We start from the raw sequence: 17,492 nt of genomic DNA on the forward strand, positions 1-17,492 counted from the left end.
ACTGGCATCAAACTGTTTTTATCTGGAGATGGCATTATTTTGTCATTATTTTCAGTGAGTGCCAAAGTTTCGCCAGGTGTGGTGGTGCACGCCTATAATCCCAGCACTTGGGAGGCTGAGGCAGGAGGATCATTGTGAGTTCGAGACTAGCCTGGGCTACAAAGTGAGCTCAAGGCCAGTCTGAACTGCATAGTTAGACCCATCTCAAAAAGACCAAAAAAAAGAACAAAAAACCACCAAATTTTCTAATAGTTGCCGGGCATGGTGATGCACATCTGTAATCCCAGCACTCGGGAAGCTCAGGCAGGAGGATTGTTGCAAGTTTGAGGCCAGCCTGGGCTACAAAGTGAGCTCAAGGTCAGCCTGAACTGCATAGCGAGACCCTGTTTCAAAAAGATAAAAACCAAAAACCAAAACCAAATTTTCTCATAGTAGTACTTCTGAGTTTTATAACCCCTCAAATGGCAAATGATACATACCACACATAATAAAAAAAATTACATATATAACATGTACCAGTATATGAAGAAAATTTTTTCAGAATAGGTTTTCAATCAATAATGGGACTGCCTTCTAGGAGAGAGGCTATTCTTTGGTACTGTTTAAAACTTTTTCTTTTTATATGTGTGTACATTGCTTTGATTTTTAAAAATTACAGATTTTTAAGAATTAAGTTTGAAACATTACCAATGCTGTTTCATGTGTTTGAGGATGCTTGAAATTCACCATTTCCAGAGAGAGATGTTTTTTGATTCGTGTAACATCAGCTTCTCGTGCAGCCTGCAGCAATGAATGGCCTTTAAACTCATCTAGATGAAGAAGCATTTAAATGTACATGAGAATTATCAAATAAATGATGCTTTATCTAATAAAAGACAACTAGAATTTTTCTCAGAGTTATTTTCAAAATAGTCTTTCAAAATAGCCAGGCTTATGCTAGGCGTTTTGGTGCATGTCTATAATCTGAGCACTAGGGAGGCTGAGGTGGGAGGATCGTTGTCTGAGACGAAATGAGCTCAAGGCCAGCCTGAACTGAAGACAAAAGCCAAAACCAAAACAAATAGCAAAAAAATGAAAAAAACACAAAACAACAACAAAACAGCCAGGCTGGGGCACTATAGAGAATTCTCCAAATATAACTCCGGGAAACAGTCACAGTGGTACTCTAGTTCCCCTCAACTGGGCTCAGTTTATCCAAGAGTCTACACAGATTTAGCCCATGGCAGACTCCTGGTCTGCTCTCATTCATAATTGGCTTACAGATATCTAGAGTACTGCAAAACATACCCAGACCAATGCTGGGTGTGGTGGCGCATGTCTGTAATCCCAGCACTAGGGAGGCTGAGGCAGAAGGATCATTGTGAGTTCGAGGCCAGCCTGGGCTACAAAGTGAGCTCAACGTCAGCCTGAACTGCACAGCAAGACCCTGTCTCAAAATGACAAAAAATAAAAAAACAAAATGAAAAACCCCAGATCAGAGTGTTTTGTGAATATTCCAAAGCACAGAACTTTTCTCAGTAAAGCAATAAGAAAAAGGGTGATCATAATCCCTACGCTAACATTATGGCAGTGGAAGACTGGCTCAAGTCTATGAAATAACTGAGGACCAGACAAGTTGGTTACTGTGAAGCCCCACCTACGATGAAAAGAGGACATTTTCTCAAGGTTTGTCTTGTACCCATCAGGCTTGTGAAACTCCCCATTATCCTTTATTATTCCAAATACAAGTTATATGTGTAAAAATTAAATCTGAATTAGGTAATTATTCTACGTCTACTTTAGCTACAGACAGAAGAACCACAAAACTCAGTCCAGATATCAAAGAACAGAAAACGTTAAGATGGGGCAGGGGACCAGCTGGGCGTGGTGGTTCATGCCTACAATTACAGTAGTCAGCAGGCAGAGGCAGAGGCAGGAAGGTACTGAATTTAAGTGCACCTGGACTACACAGCAAGGTCCTGTCTCAAAAAACCAAAAAAGACCTGGGAGAATGGTTTGCACTTATATTGTTTAATTTTTTATGCCTGTATCTTGTAATATGAGCAACTACTTTGAAGATAATAATACACAATATATTAATCATTGTTAATCTCCTATTACCATGTTTTGAAATTCTGTATCACTGTTTTTTCTCTTAAAAAAAAGAACTGGGGATTACGAGATGGCTATCTTACAAATAACACTAACTTCATAGTAGATTAACTAGAAAGTTATATTAAAGATAGCATCAAGCTCAAAAGCTTTCATTTCAAAAGCATACCATCTATAGTAAGACTAATACATATGAAAAGTTAATAACTTCAAAAAGCTAATATATCTTCTTTTCACAGCACCTAGGATAAGTAGACACTTTAATTATGATAAATAATAATAGATACTCATGTCTAACGAGAATATTCTATTACTTTACACATTCACAAAGGGGCCGTAATTTATATGACTGTACCATTTCTACCACCAATGGTACAAGCCATCTGATGGGGCAGTCATGCATGTACCACCAGTGGGAATGTGTTAAACATCTGCATGAATAAATAAGAAAAAAAATGTTCAGTTTGTCAGGCGTGGTGGCGCAAGCCTGTAATCCCAGCCCTCGGAAGAATGAGGCAGGAGGATCATGGAGAGTTTGAGACTAGCCTGGGATACAAGGCCAGCCTGAACTGCATAGTGAAATCCTGTCTCAAAAAGACCAAAAAAAAAAAAAAAATTCAGTTTGTTGATGTCCTAATATGCTATCTGAACATTTGTAATCTTTATACTTACATGATAATCTTTCTTTTAACTGTGGTGTGGGAGCTAAGTCTATAGCACTTTTATTATGACAATTCAGCAGTGTTGGATCTGCACCATAACTTAGAAGAAGCGAACACACTTCAACTCTGTTCTTAGAAGCTGCCTCATGAAGAGGAGTGAACTGCCACAAGTCCATTGCATTTACACAGGCACCATGCTGGAGAAGAAAAAGCATATATTCAATGTTCAGTTTTTAAGAGTTTAGAATTATTAGTACTGTGTAACATAATACCATGCAAACTTTAAAAAGATTATGTTCCCAAGGTTTACTTGAGCCAACCATTTCAGAAAAAGAGTAATTTTTTTCCTAATGGAAAAACAGCAGCTGATTGTTAGGTCTACCCAAAAAGGTGTATTTAACTCTTATTGCGAAGAACAATTAAGAACAAAGCTTTAGATTTTACTTGCATCTTTTCCAAGAATTTCATTCATTCTTTATCTTTTCCTTGGTGGTACCAGCAATCAAACCGAGGGCTTTGTGCATGCCAGGGAAGCACTCTGCCACTGAGCTACATATCCAGACCATTCTTCCTCTTTTTGGATATATGTGTCTATAATACCATGACCCAAATCAAGATACAGGATACCTTGAATACCTATGTTTCTTCATGGTCCTTTCATAAGTATTTTCTCCCCTATTCTGACTTTTAGTACCATATTAATATCTTCCTCAATTTTATAAATATGAAATACTGTATATACTTTTGTATCTAACTTCTTTCACACATGTTTTTGAGATTTATTTATATTTTATCAATAATTCATAACAGACAGCTGGGCAATTTCTAATTGTGTGTGTGCTGCTGTGGATCAAACCCAAGGCCTTGTGTATGCTAGGCAAGAGCACTACCACTGAGGTATATTCCTCAGCTCCATTTCTAGATTTGAACTATTATGAATATTCTTAAATCTCTTTATGTTCATATATGTCATTGTAGTTAATATTTAAGTTTATTACTGCCAAACCATTTTCTAGAGTGGCTATACTACTTTACATTGCCACCAGCAATATCTGAGTTAAAGCTGTTCCATATACTTGCTAATGCAGTGTTACTGTCAGACTTTTAAAAATTTTAAGTCATATCCAAGTGTTGGAGTTAGATGGACCGTAGTAGTTATACTAGTTCAACCTCCAATCAATCACAAAATCCCTTTCTTGGCATACCCAACTGAAGGCAAATCACCTACTTGCACTTTTTAGCTGTGCTACTGGAGATTGAGCCTACAGCCTCACATATGGTAGTCAAGTGGTCTGCCACTGAGCTACATACCCTACCTGGTACTTGCTCTTTTAGTACTTTCAAGATGGGGAGCCAATACTTGGCTAACAGGGCTTTCGTAGTTACCAGATAACTTCTGATATTACGAAGTTCACTTTTACATTAAGTTAAAATACTTTTTACTTGTTTCATCTGTCTTCTTTGGTACAAAAGAGATCAATACTCTTCCAATACAGTATTTTAAAACAATTCTCACCTTTTTCTTTTCCCAGTCTAACCACCTAAAAGTCTCTTCACTCATCTTCCTATCAGAGGGTTCCGAGTCTTATCATCCTGGTGCCCTTTAACTAAGAAATTCATCTTACAGAACTAAGGATGTAGCTTAGTAGTAGTGTTTGTCTACCATGTGCAAGACCCAATATTACAAAAACAACAAAACAAAAAACTCCCGAGTCAAACAATAAATTCCAATGTGGTTTGACTGTGTAGAGTACACTGTATCCATTATTACATTTGCTCTTGACACTATTCTTCTGCAATTAGTTTAAAATTATGACAGCTTATTCCCTTTCTCTCCCGGCCCAATACTGAGGATTAAACCCATGGATCTCTACCACTGAACTATATCCTCAGTCCTTTTATTGTGAGACAGGGTCTCATTAAGTTGCCCAGGCTGGGCTGGAACTTGCGAATCTCCTGCTTCTGTCTCATGAGTATGTGAGATGACAGGGGTGCGCCACTGCACCTGCTACATTATGATACCTTTTTAAGTAGTCACATCATAATGTGTACTTACACTGCAACAATGGGAAATTTAAAAGCTCTAGAATTGCTTTCAACATGAAGCAAACATCAAAGTATGTCCTCCTCTCACATCTTGTTTTTTATACTTGCTCAAACACTAGTTACCTTTTCCTTGTTTCATGGTAATCTACAAAATTTGTAAGTATTCCACTTTTTAAAGAATTTTGAGTAGATGTTTGCAGTACATAATAATTACATAAATCATGGCGAGTTGGGACATGTACCCAACACATTTTAATTCTTTTCACATCCCCTTTATCAAGACAACAATAAATGACCAAAATTAAAGCAAAGACAGTCTTCTGGCAGTCCATTTCTTTACCTTCCAAGCAAAGAAATTTTGGTCAACACTTTCTGCACAGTTGTTTAATTATGAATCTACCTGACAGAATTTTCCCCAAATTACAGCCAGATTCATCTATTTTTCTTCTTTGTGTTCACAGGCTATGAGAAGAAAGTTGAGAGAATTACTTGTTATTCTCATGTTTACTAGTGCTATACTTCACTACATGGCTCAGGAATTGTGATGGTGTCATCATTCCCTAGGCCCCGTGCTCTGGTCATGAAAAATGGTCACTGAACATTTGCTGCTAGATGACAGTTTCTTCCACCTGAACTCTTTAGCAAGGGATGCCACCTTGGTGTTGCCCAGGACCTTTCCATGTATTCCAAATTCCTACCTATTTGCCTTCTCCTGCCTTTCCCGGACACTGCTACTCTGGTAGCCCTAACCTCAGCTAACATCCTTTCTAAGTACAACCTCTAAGTTAGCTTCCATTCTTACTGTTCTGTGGTGCTAGGCAAGTGTTCTACCACTGAGCTACATTCCCAGCTTTTCCATTCTTCAGTAGAATACCACTCAGTTTAAGTTCCTGTGAAACCCATCTGATGTTTCACTTTTTTTTTTTTTTTTTTTTTTGGTTTTTCTCTGGTACCGGGAACCGAACTCACGACCTTGCGCTTGCCAGGCAGGCGCTTTTGCCGCTGAGCTAAATCCCCAGCCCCAACTTTTTTTTTTTTGACACAGGGTCTTGCTATAGAGTTCAGGCTGGCCTTGAATTCATGGATCCTCCTGCCTCAGTCTTCCGATTGTTGAGATTACAGGTGTGCGCCACCATACCTGGCTTGTTTTTTGAGACAGGGTCTTCCTACATAGCTGAGAATGGCCTTGAACTCACAGCAATCCTCCTGCCTCAGCCTTTTGAGTGCTAGGATTATGATGTTTTTCACTCTCACCCACAAAAATATTCCAAATATTCTTCTGAATGTAAGATTCAGTTTTTCAAAAAGCAAAAAAAGCATTATTGCTACAAATGCACACTATTAAAGCTACATTTTAAATATAAAAAGGTTTAGGTGCTACACATAGCCTAATCATGACTACAGAGTTGCTTCTGTGATAAAGATGTATCCCATGGTGGCATATACCCGTAAAGCAACATAGAGGCACTGGAAATAATTTTCTTCCCTTCCCACAACAGCTGCTCAGAGACTGAGAAAAGTACCAAAAGGGTACACTGGATGTACGGTAAAGGAAGTCTCAATGTGTATAAATTTATACATAGAAAATATATATATATACACAGAGACAGGACAGGAGGGAAGGGGTGTCGGTAACATCCTTGGATCCCACTCTAAGAGTTATGTACCTTCCACTCCTGCCCAAAAAGGGTCAATGTAAGAAGTTTCCTGTGCCCCCGGGAACCTGTTAAACAATAGTCGCCAGTATACTGCATAAAATGAAGAAAACCAAGTCAGCCTGCTCCAACGTAAAAGTACAACTGGGCCAATCCCGCAAATATGACTAGTGGTTTTAATATTGTATGAGTCAGTAAAAATTGTCTTATCTTTAGCTATAAATTACAGAATTACAAATCTACTATTCATATGCTCGTAATGCTACTTCATATTTAAACTATATGGTATCTCAAAATTTTGAAAGTCTGATGCTAACCTGTCAATCACCTATATCTTATAATGATTATAAATATTCCTTCTCTGTTAAGCACGTACAACACAGGAAAAAACAGAAATACCACATACTTAAAATAATTTCATACAATTCCAGAAAGCAATCAAAGGTGTACAAGAACTAACCTTGACCAGAAGTTCAGTTACTTCATAATGACCGTAAGAACAGGCGTTGTGTAATGGCACCAGATCACTACAATGAAAAGGGAGAGAAAAAGCCCATATTATTATAGACTCCTAGGCCTAGGGAAACATATAAATTAACATTTAGCTTTAATTAATCTAAACAGCAAATGCCTTATGTGACCTAAAAAATGTACAAAAATTTGGTTTCATTCATTTGAACCCTTAGTTCTAACAATTCTAACTCCTAAGTTGCTTTCAAATCTTTTTTCCACACTACTACTATCACTGACTCTGTTTAGGCCTGTATTACTTCTTTCCTGCACTACTAAAATAGCCCCACTGCAATTTATCCACCTACTTGTACCCAAATTTTTCTAAAAGGCAAATATGATGCGGTTATCCTTCTTGTAACATCCTTAATAATTCTTCCTTGCTTCCTACAAGAGCAGTTCTAATTTCTTGACACAGCATGCATAAAGACCCTTTTTCTGGCCTTATATTCAGTAACCGTTTGTCTACAGTTCTTGTATGTCTCTACACATACCATTCTCTGAGTGTAGGATAAATTCCCTCTCGTCTTTAATTTGGCTCATCTGACCAGATATATAGCACAAGCAGTGGCTCTTCCTTGAAACGTTTTTGAAATCTTACAAGGTAAACTGCTATAGTTCTCAGGCAACTGAAAACTTACTCATGATAGGGATGGAGGAACTTTTTATAAGGGAAGAGAGTGGAACCTCAAAATCCTGACTTCTATCTTTTAAGGTTCACCTTCTCCTTGGGGGTCACTCAATAGTTAGTAGTCTCAGCCACTATCATGACAGCCTCTCATAAAAGTGACAGCCACCCATTATTTAGTCTCTTTACTTCTCTGTAGTCTGCCTTTAAAGGCTAATCACTTTCTACCATACTTGTACCATTTTTTAATATACGGTTCTTTATTTGCCTAGGCATTAATTTCACTCCCAACTATCTAGTAGATACTATCACTTGAGTTTCCATTATACTTAATAAAACAAAGAGTTCTAAAAGGAAACTAAATGTTTCCTTTCAATTTTCCTTCTTGTACTTCAATATGTGTATTATTGGGTCTCACTCGGCTTTAGGATTTGAAAATAGTTTTCTTTTTTTCTCATCATGTCCAGACTTTCAAAATATCTCATCTACTCTTACACTGTAAAATCTGGTGCACCTATGCCTTCACTTTCATTTTTCTCTGCCTCTACTATTAAAACTCATTATGTCTGAACCCTTACAATGCTGACTTTCCTAACTGCCCCTTTTGCCTCTAGTCTCCTTGTTCCCCAATTGACCACATAGACTGCTCCAGAACACACATCTTAACCTCCTCTTTTAGAGTTTCTCTTTTTGCAATGCTGAAATCAAACCCAGGGCCTCGCAGATACTAGGCAAATACTCCATCACCCAACAATATTTCTAGCCCATGATCACTGCTCCTTAAATGCTCTGTCTTTTCCACTTCAGCATTCTCACTTATACCTGTTCTCCTGCAAAGTGGGAGTTTCCCAACTCCTTGCCTTCTAGAATTGATATCTTTCATTAAAATCCAGGTCAAGTACTCTGAAGGATTTCTCAATCATTCCGCCCATCACTGACAGCCCTTTCTGGGAACTCTTGTAGTACTCTTATCTATCCCCTGGCTCTTAGGAGACACCTTCATGATTTTAGCAGGTATCTGTTATGCTCTACCAAGTGTAATGCATGAGTGGTGGGATGAAGCTCAATGGATGTTAATGCTGTGTAGTAAAAAAAAAAGCTTTTTATAAGGTTACTAACTTGTTTTAAGAATTGTAACACTGAAGTAATTATTTTTGTTGAAATGCTTACCCTTTATCTTTAGCATGGACATCAGCGCCATGCTGTAGTAACAGCTGTACAATCTTTACTCTGTTGTATCCTGCCGCCAAATGCAATGGAGTTGACTGAAATATTAATCATATAAATTAATGCAATTCACATAATGCTTAAGGTGTGTGAAAAGGTAAGAAACCCAAATACAGAACCAGAAAATAGAATTATAACTTCTTTTTTCTAACGAGTAGTTATCACTTTGGTCCTTAAAAAAACCTAACACACACTGAAGATGGTGTAAAAGTTTTAAGTTCACTACTACATACTGTATACAAACAACTAAATGTTTACAATCTTTCAAGTTTTTACTGTTTAAGAATTAGTCTGAATTACTACTTAAAATGAAACACAAATACTCTTTTCAAATATATTTTAATAAGATAAACACATCTTCCTGTTAGTAGGAGAACATGAACATTATCCCAAAAATATTACCTTTCTACCATCACTTGCGTGGCAGTTGACATTTAATGGTGTAAGTAGCGCCATCATTTTTTCCTCGTTGCCACTCCTAGAACAGCAAAAGCTATATTAGCAACTTGCATTCTTTATCAGATCCTACTGGAGACATACACTGCCTCCATTAAGACAGAATCATTCTTTTACACTGTATTTGCTAGGTTTTATTTTGGGGTGGGAGGTGTTTTGAGATATCATCTTGCTTTATAGTTCAGGCTGGCCTTGAACTCACTCTGTAGCCTAAGCAAGTCTTGAACACTTAGCAAGTCTCTTGCCTCAGCTTTTCAAGTGCTGGGATTATAGGACTGTGCCACCATGTCCAGCTTATAATTACTGTAAAAAAAATTTTAATGGTAATACTTTCATAGTACATTGCTTTATACCATTAGTACCTACCTGGCACTTTCCAAGAGTTCATCTTTCTTATATTCACCTGTGAATCAGGAAAAAAAATGAGCAGAAATTAAAACAAGCAAACCTAATGACGTTTTATGTAAAAAGATGCCCACTGAACTATATTTAGAGGTATTTAATACAGATAAATTTGGGAATAAATTTCTAATAAATGGAAAGTGGTTAATTAACAGAATATAATGTAGGTTAAAAGTACTTATGTTGAGAATACTTTTGTTATGAAAATGAAAAAGGAGGTCCAGGGATATAGCTCAGTGGCACAAGTGCCTGCCTGGCAAGCACAAGGTCCTGAGTTCGATTCCTGGTACCAAAAAAAAAAAAAAAAAAAAGGAAAGAAAGTGAAAAGGGAGAATGATTCAATGCTAATTAATGGAGAGCTTGTTTTGTTTTCTGATAGTAGTAGGGACTGAACACAAGGCCTTCACATTGAGCTTATACCCCAAGCCCTTTTTACTCTTATTTTTTCTTTTTTTGGTGACAGGATTTCACCAATTCACCAAGTTCCCAGGTTGGGCTTAAACTTGCAATCCTCCAGCCTTGATCTCCCACAGTGCTGGGATTACAGGCATGTGTCACCATGCTAGGGTATGATGAAGTGTTAGCTTAAAGCTATATAAAAGCAATACACAAATGTCCAGAAGGACAAAAACAAATGTCCAGAAGGAAATAAATCAACCACCATATTAAATAAGTTTGTCTTGGGTAGCAGACTATTGGTAAGCTTTTCCTTTTTGTCTTAAAATTTCCTTAACTGAGTAACAGATAAAAAAAAAAAAGTATTCACAATTTCACTCAAAACCAAAACATGAAGTTAGGGGTGTAGATCAGGGCTTCAGTGCAGGTTCAGCCCATGAGGCCCCAAGTTCAATCCCTGGCAGCAAAAAAGTACAAATAAAACCAAAGAAACAAAGCCCAATATACTAACATTAAGAAAAAAATTCCATTGTATCACTTATTTTTTTTGGTTTTTATTTTTTCTTTTTTGTTTTTTATTTCTAGTACCGGGAATCGAACTCACGACCTTGCACTTGCCAGGCAGGCGCTGTGCCGCTGAGCTAAATCCCCAGCCCCTGTATCATTTAATTAAACATGACCATTAAAACTATTAGGAACCACAAAGTTTTTTCAACATCAAGACTGTTTTAGGCCAGCTGTGCTGGTGTGTGCCTGTAATCTCAGAACTTAGGAGGCTAAGGCAGGAGGATTGCTGCAAGTTTGAGGCTAGCCTGGGCTACATAGTGAATTTAAGACAACCTGAACTACATAGTGAGATCCTTTCTCAAAAAAACAAGAAACAAAAGACTGTTTTTAGTTAATGTTACTTTAAATATCTACAAATATAAAAAGAATTATAAACTCTTTATGCCAATAACATTTATAAGTGAATATAAAACTAGAAAATGAGTATTTTCTTTTTGCACTTTAATTTTCCTCTGCTTTTTAAAATCAGTGTACGTTTGCAATACCTACATATTGGGTGTTAGTATATGTGTACAGCACATCATGATCATTTTCAAACTCTTTAGGTCCCTTCCCTAGCTTCAACCATTCAGATTCCCATCTCCAGCAAGTCTTTCTGTTTTATAACAGCTATCCTGATTCACTTTTGTTTTAGAATTCTCATATAAGAGAAACTATGTGCTATTTAACTTTCTTTGTCTGATTTATTTCTCTTACATTATGGTCTCAAGTTCCACACATTCTCCTGCAGATGATATGACTTCACTTTTCTTTATGGGTTAATAGTATTCCTTTGTATGCATATACCACATTTACTTTTGCCATTTGTTTGTTGATGGGCTTCTAGGTTGTTTCTAGAGCTTATCTATTGTTGAGTTGCGCTGTATCCCTGGAATGAAGCTGACCTGGAATGGTGTATGACCTTTTTAATGTTTAGTTGAATTATCTGTAAGTATCTCATTGAGGGTTTTTGTATCTATGTTCATCAAGAATACTGGTCTGCAGTTTTCTTCATGTGTTGAGTCCTTATCTAGTTTTGTGATCAGGATAATGCTTGGTTCATGGAAATGAATTCTGACATGTTCCTGCCCTTTAATTGCATTGAAGTTTGACAGTTATGGCATTAGTTCCTCTTTACAGCTCTGCCAAAATTTGGTAGTGCATCCATCACATCCTGCGTCTTTCTTAGAAAGCAGAGTTTTCACTGCTGTATCAGTTTTATTGGTTGGTAGGTGATATGTATCTAGTAATTTATCCATTTTTTCCAGATTCCCAATTTATTGAAATATAAATGTTCAAAGTTGTTTCTAATAATCCTATGGATTCCTGTGGTGTCTGCTGTAGTACCATCTTTTTCATTTCCAATTACATCAATGTAGATTGGTTCTTTCTCTGGGTAAGGTTTTAGCAAGTCATCCTTTCAAAGAACCAATTCTTTGATTTATTGATCCTTTGTAATTTGTTTTTTTAGTCACAATTTCATTGACTTCCACTCTAATCTTATAATTTATTTCCTTCTGTGAGTTTTGTGTTTGGACTATTGATTTTTCTAGGACTTTGACATGTATCATTAAGTTACTTAAAGTATTTTGCATTGTTGTGTTTTTCTAATGTAGGTACTCACTGTTATAAACTTCCCTCTTGCAATTGCTTTCATTGTGTCCCACATACTGTGATACGTTGTATTTCAATTATCATTTGACCTATGAACTTTAAAATTTTTTCTTCTGTGACTCACTGATTATTCAAGAATGTATTATTTAATCTCCATGTGTTGGTGTAGTTTCTTTTGATGTCTAGTATGTTAGGATGCAAAAAAATTATTTATAGTCTTCTTTATTTACTCAAATACGCTCTCTAGCCTAAATTAGGGTCTACTTTGGAGGAAGTTCCAATGGCTGCTAAGAATACATATTCTGCTGTTGTTGGATGAAACACTTTATAGGTATCTATTAAATCTACTTATGCTGCAGTTCTATGCTGCAGTTTAACTGGTATTTCTTTATTAACTTTTCTGGGAAGGGGGTCTGTTTGAGCTGTTTGTGACAGTAAGGTACTAAAGTCTCTCATTACCTTTGTACTGCTGTCTATCTATCCTTTTATGTCAAATAGTTTTAGTTTTATAAAATTGGTGCACTAATGTACAGTGCATATATATTTATAACTGTTATCTCTTTTTGTTGAATTGTTCCCTTTACCAATATGTACTGATCTTGTTTCTTCTAACTGGTTTTGGTTTGAAATCAAATTTGTCAAAAGTTAAAATAGTGATTCCTCATTGCTTTCAGGGTCCAACTGCTTGGAATACTCTTTTCCATCTTTTCACTTTCAGTCTGTGTCCATTTTCGTGGATAAGGTATGTCCTTGATTGAAAAGCTAAGACCATTTACATGTATTATTGAAAGGTATATACTGACTCCCATAATATTATTTTTCCAGTGCTTGAATCCTTTGTTTACTCTCTCAATGGCATTTTGTTGCCCTCCTTTTTTCTGTTTTGGATTCCTACGAGTACTTTTGTTTTGTTTTGTTTTGTTTGAGACAGGGTCTTGCTCTACAATTCAGGCAGGCCTTGAACTCACTATGTAGCCCAGACTGGCCCTGAACTTCTGGCAATCCTATAACCTCAGCCCACCTCCCCCAGAGTGCTGGGATTACAGGCATGCGGCACCACACCTGGCTCCTGTAAGTACTTTCTGAAGTGTTAGTTTGGTCGTAATGAATTTCTTTAGTTTATCTTTATTGTGAAAGATCTTTGTTGCTCCATTAATTTTGAAGGATAATTTTGCAGCATAGTAATTTGGGTTGGCAAATATTTTTTTTCTTTTAGAGCCTGAAAAACTTTTGAACTCATCTGGCTTTTTAAGGTTTGTGTTGCAAAATCTGCTATTATTCTGATGAGTTTTGCCCTCAAAGGTAACTTGGCCCCTTTCTCTAACAGCTTTTAGTATTCTTTCTTTTGAATTTCTACAATTTTTTTTTATCAAAAAAATTGCCTGTTTGAGGTTCTAAACATCTACTTCTGTGGTATCTGTCTCAGTGACATTTCTGTCACTGAGCCCAAAACCTGCTATCTATAATTTGAAGGAGGAGAGGTTTATTTAGGCTCACTGTTTCAGCCCATGTTCAGCTGGCTCCAAAGCAGTAACAAGATGGAGGAGGGAGAGATCCTCACCCCACGGCAGCCAGGAAGCACAGAAAGAAGGCAGGAACTGAGGACCAGACTGTATCCTTCCAGGCCACGCACCCCGTGACTCACCTCCAACTAGGCCCCACCTGCTAACAGCACATTTAGCTACTGAATCCATCAAAGCATGAATCACTGATGAATATAGTGCACCCATGATTCAACCACCTTCCACACATGAGAACTTGGGGGGACATTCTAGATCGAAACCGTAACAGTATCCATCTCACTGCCTGGATTTGGGAAATTTTCTGCTATAACTTCAGTGAATAAATTTCTTGTACCATTCGTCTCTACCTCTACCCCTTCCTTAAGTCTAATGATCCGTAAGTTTATTCTTTTAGACTCACCTAAGAGCTCTTGGATCATCTTTTGACTGCCTCTATTCTTATTATTACTGAATAAATGTTCTACTATATCAATCTTGTCCTCAGGTCCTGATATTCTATCTTGTGACTGATCTTGCCTACTTGCCTTTTGATTGAATTTTTCATTTCTAGGGCTTCTGCTTGATTCCTTTTCATTACCTCTAATTCTTTACTTGAGTGGTCTTTCATATCCTGCAATGCCTTCCTTAATTCATTCCAGCTGCTTATTTATACATTCTTTAAGCTTGCTGGTCCTTTTAGTTACTTATTCATTCAGCTGTTTATTTCTTCTATTATTTTAACTATTAGTCTTCTGGGTTCTCTGCCTGGAAATTCACCCATGTCAGTGCCTGTGAGATCAGCTGTGGGAGAGTTATGTATTTCTGGAGGCATTTTGTTACCCTGTCTTCTCACGATCAATGTAGTAGAGATGTGTTTAATAGATTTCTCTCTGTGATGTACCCATGGCTTTGGAAATGATTCAGTAGAAGGCACCTACTCTACTGACTTCAGATTACTAGCATCAGTTCCTACCTCTGCACTGTGAAGACAGAACTGCCAATAATATTGACATCCAAAGAGCCAATCATGTATCAACATATAATACCAAACATTTTAACAGTTTTCAACTCTTTCAGTAACTCAGAAGGACAAGGGAATAGCAATGATGAACATGTTGGGAATTAGAAAAGACAGAGTAAAAGCGAGAAAAGAGAAGCAAAGAAAAATGAAAGAAGCAAAAAATTCTTTTTTCTGCTTGTTTTTTGAGACAGGGTCTCCCTATGTAGTTCAGCCTGGTCCTGAATTCTCAGCAGTCCTCCTGCGTTAGCCTACCTGAGTGCTGAGATTACAGGCATGTACTACCATGTTCAGATATAAAAAAATGAAATTAGGGATGGAGGTTGAGAGGTTAAGTATATAGGTGCAAAGAAAGAAACAAAGTGAAGAAAATATAAATGGAGAACCAACCATATATTATCAGACCTTGTTTAGAAAGATCTTTATTATTCTGCTACTTGAAGAAACCAAGAAGTATAATATATAATAGGCTAGAGAAAATTAATGATATTCAGATTAATGTTAATAGTGTATACTGATAAGAGCAGGAAAGATATAAAGAAAAAAAAGGAAAGAAAAAACAGAAAAAGAAAATAAGAAAAAGAAGTACAAAAGAGCAGGAAGAGCAGAGAGGCAGAAGGAAGATGTGAAGTGATATAGCGAAAGCAGAAAAGGGAGGCAATGCAGTGAGACAAGGTGAGAGAAAATGGAACGGACTGCATTTAATTGATGACGTGACTGTGAAAGACATCCTTAAGAAGTAACTCTTTTTATGGGAATCTATGATTAAACAACTTCTGAGTGTTATGGTACTAAAGTAGAAAACTAATACAAACAACTGTATACTGATGTAGAAAGTCTAAACCTAATTATATTCCACAAAAAAGCAGTAAACAAGAAAAAAAGAAAAATGGGAACAGATTATGTATATATGAGATTGTCCTGCTGTATTGGTTAGAATAAATCATCTCTGAGCAATCTGTAAATGTTGCTGTGTTCAGACCACCCACCACATTGGAGAGCCTCTAGTGTTCTCAGCAACCACGAGGCAGAGCTGGAGCCACTCTCTCTGGTGACTCAAGTTTAGAGTTCCAGCCCATACTTCCACCACAATCTCCACTAGAAGTTTACTCTCTCTGGGGCTCCCAGGCTATGTGCCTGCCACAGCCTCTGTACAAGCTTCTACTCTTTCCTTCTCTCCAATCAGTGGCACACTTGGCTCCCCATCTTCCTCTTCCCTGTGACTTCAGAACCATTCAGGGGTATGAACTCCAGTCTGGAGTTCTTTGTCCAACTCCAATACTTGCACAAATCAGCTGCTTTACTCAAAAGTCAGAGCCAGGACTGTTGTCATCTCTCATGACCCAGTTTTTGCCATATCTATCTCTGCCTCAGTCCCTATAGTCTCTCTCTGAGTCACAGTCACTTCAGTACCCCATGCCTTTGGAGATGCAAGCCTGAGTCTGGGATGTCTGAGTCAGTGACTGATTTTTAGTTTTGTATTTCTCTTTAGTTATTCACGCCACCTGGGATCAGGGATATGGTCTCTTGCACGAATATGTCAGTTTCTGGGTCCTTGCATCCCAATAGGAATGCCACTGGGACTGGTCTGTCCTGCAGTCAGTGGTGGCTAAGGCAAACACTATGCTGGCTTTTACCTCCAGAGGTTTCTACCCTTGGAGTATTATGGGCATTCTAAAGATCTGAGCTGAGATAGATTCTCATTTTAGCTTTCCTTATTTCAGTACTTTACCTGTTTGCTCTTTTGCTCATGTTACATTCCTGTGAGGGTTTTGCTACCTCCCTGTGCAGCCACAAAACTACTAATCTGGCTGGGTGTGGTGATGCATGTCTGTAATCCCAGCACTGGGGAGGCTGAGGCAGGAGGACTGCTGTGAGTTCGAGGCCAGCCTGATCTGCGTAGTGAGACCCTGCCTCAAAAAGATAAAAAAAAAGCAAAATAACTAAACCCTACTAATCTGGATGAGTGACATGAGCCCTAGAGTGACATGAATGCTGTTTCCTCTAGATTGCCAAGACAGGATCTCTGAAAAATTTTAAATTAACAGATTTGATGAAGCAATAGCCAAATTGCTACCTACAATTTGAACTGTATGTGTGATTGCTGAGACTTCTTTTATACCTGAAGACTTCTTAAAAAGGTGTAAGTATGCATTAGCTTAGAATACTGAAAGAGGAAACAAATACTGAATAAACTGATAGTTATAATAGCAGCTCATATACCCGAAAAACTTTTCAGAGACTAGTCTTAATTGCATTAGCAATGCTACTAGAAACTTTATAAAGTCTAAAGTCCAAGCACATAAGTGGATAGCAGAACTCCTTAGGCTTTTGCCTTTCAAGGAATTGTGTTTTTTTTTCTTCTGGTGGAACTGGGGATTGAACCAAAGGCCTCTCTTATGCTAGGCAACTGTCCTACCATTGAGCTATACCCTTGGGCCTTTTTAGTTTTAATTTTGAGACAGGGTCTTGCTAAGTTTCCCAGGCTGGCCTGGAATTTAATATCCTCTTGCCTCAGGAGGCAAGAGTGGGGCTGGAATTAGATCAAGGCACCACACCCAGTTAGGTTTTGTCTTTCAGATTAGATACTGATTCTACTGTCATCAATTCAATAAATATGACAGAGTCACTTAAGCAGAAAGCACACTGACAGTGGAAAAACTACATGAAGTAGGTACAGCTTTAAAAAGGTTGGCAGTCTAAATTCTAGAGCTTTATACACTAATAGATCCCAAGGGC

At 37.6% G+C, this 17,492-nt stretch overlaps 1 protein-coding gene across 2 annotated transcripts in view; it reads right to left on the reverse strand.

The window, feature by feature from the left end:
- The window catches only part of Tnks2 (tankyrase, TRF1-interacting ankyrin-related ADP-ribose polymerase 2), a 73,255-nt gene that overhangs the window by 42,658 nt on the left and 13,105 nt on the right, over nt 1–17,492 (reverse strand). For both annotated transcript variants that reach the window (XM_013514874.1, XM_005385828.2), the window contains exons 4-9: nt 9,642–9,678; nt 9,222–9,297; nt 8,763–8,857; nt 6,915–6,981; nt 2,764–2,950; nt 688–809 (exon numbers count right to left, since the gene is read on the reverse strand). In XM_013514874.1, the coding sequence (XP_013370328.1) occupies nt 688–809; nt 2,764–2,950; nt 6,915–6,981; nt 8,763–8,857; nt 9,222–9,297; nt 9,642–9,678 (584 nt within the window). The remainder of the gene's footprint in view (nt 1–687; nt 810–2,763; nt 2,951–6,914; nt 6,982–8,762; nt 8,858–9,221; nt 9,298–9,641; nt 9,679–17,492) is intronic.

Source organism: Chinchilla lanigera, unplaced genomic scaffold (genome assembly GCF_000276665.1).
Source record: "Chinchilla lanigera isolate Chin_1 unplaced genomic scaffold, ChiLan1.0 scaffold00024, whole genome shotgun sequence".
Classification (NCBI taxonomy): domain Eukaryota; kingdom Metazoa; phylum Chordata; class Mammalia; order Rodentia; family Chinchillidae; genus Chinchilla; species Chinchilla lanigera.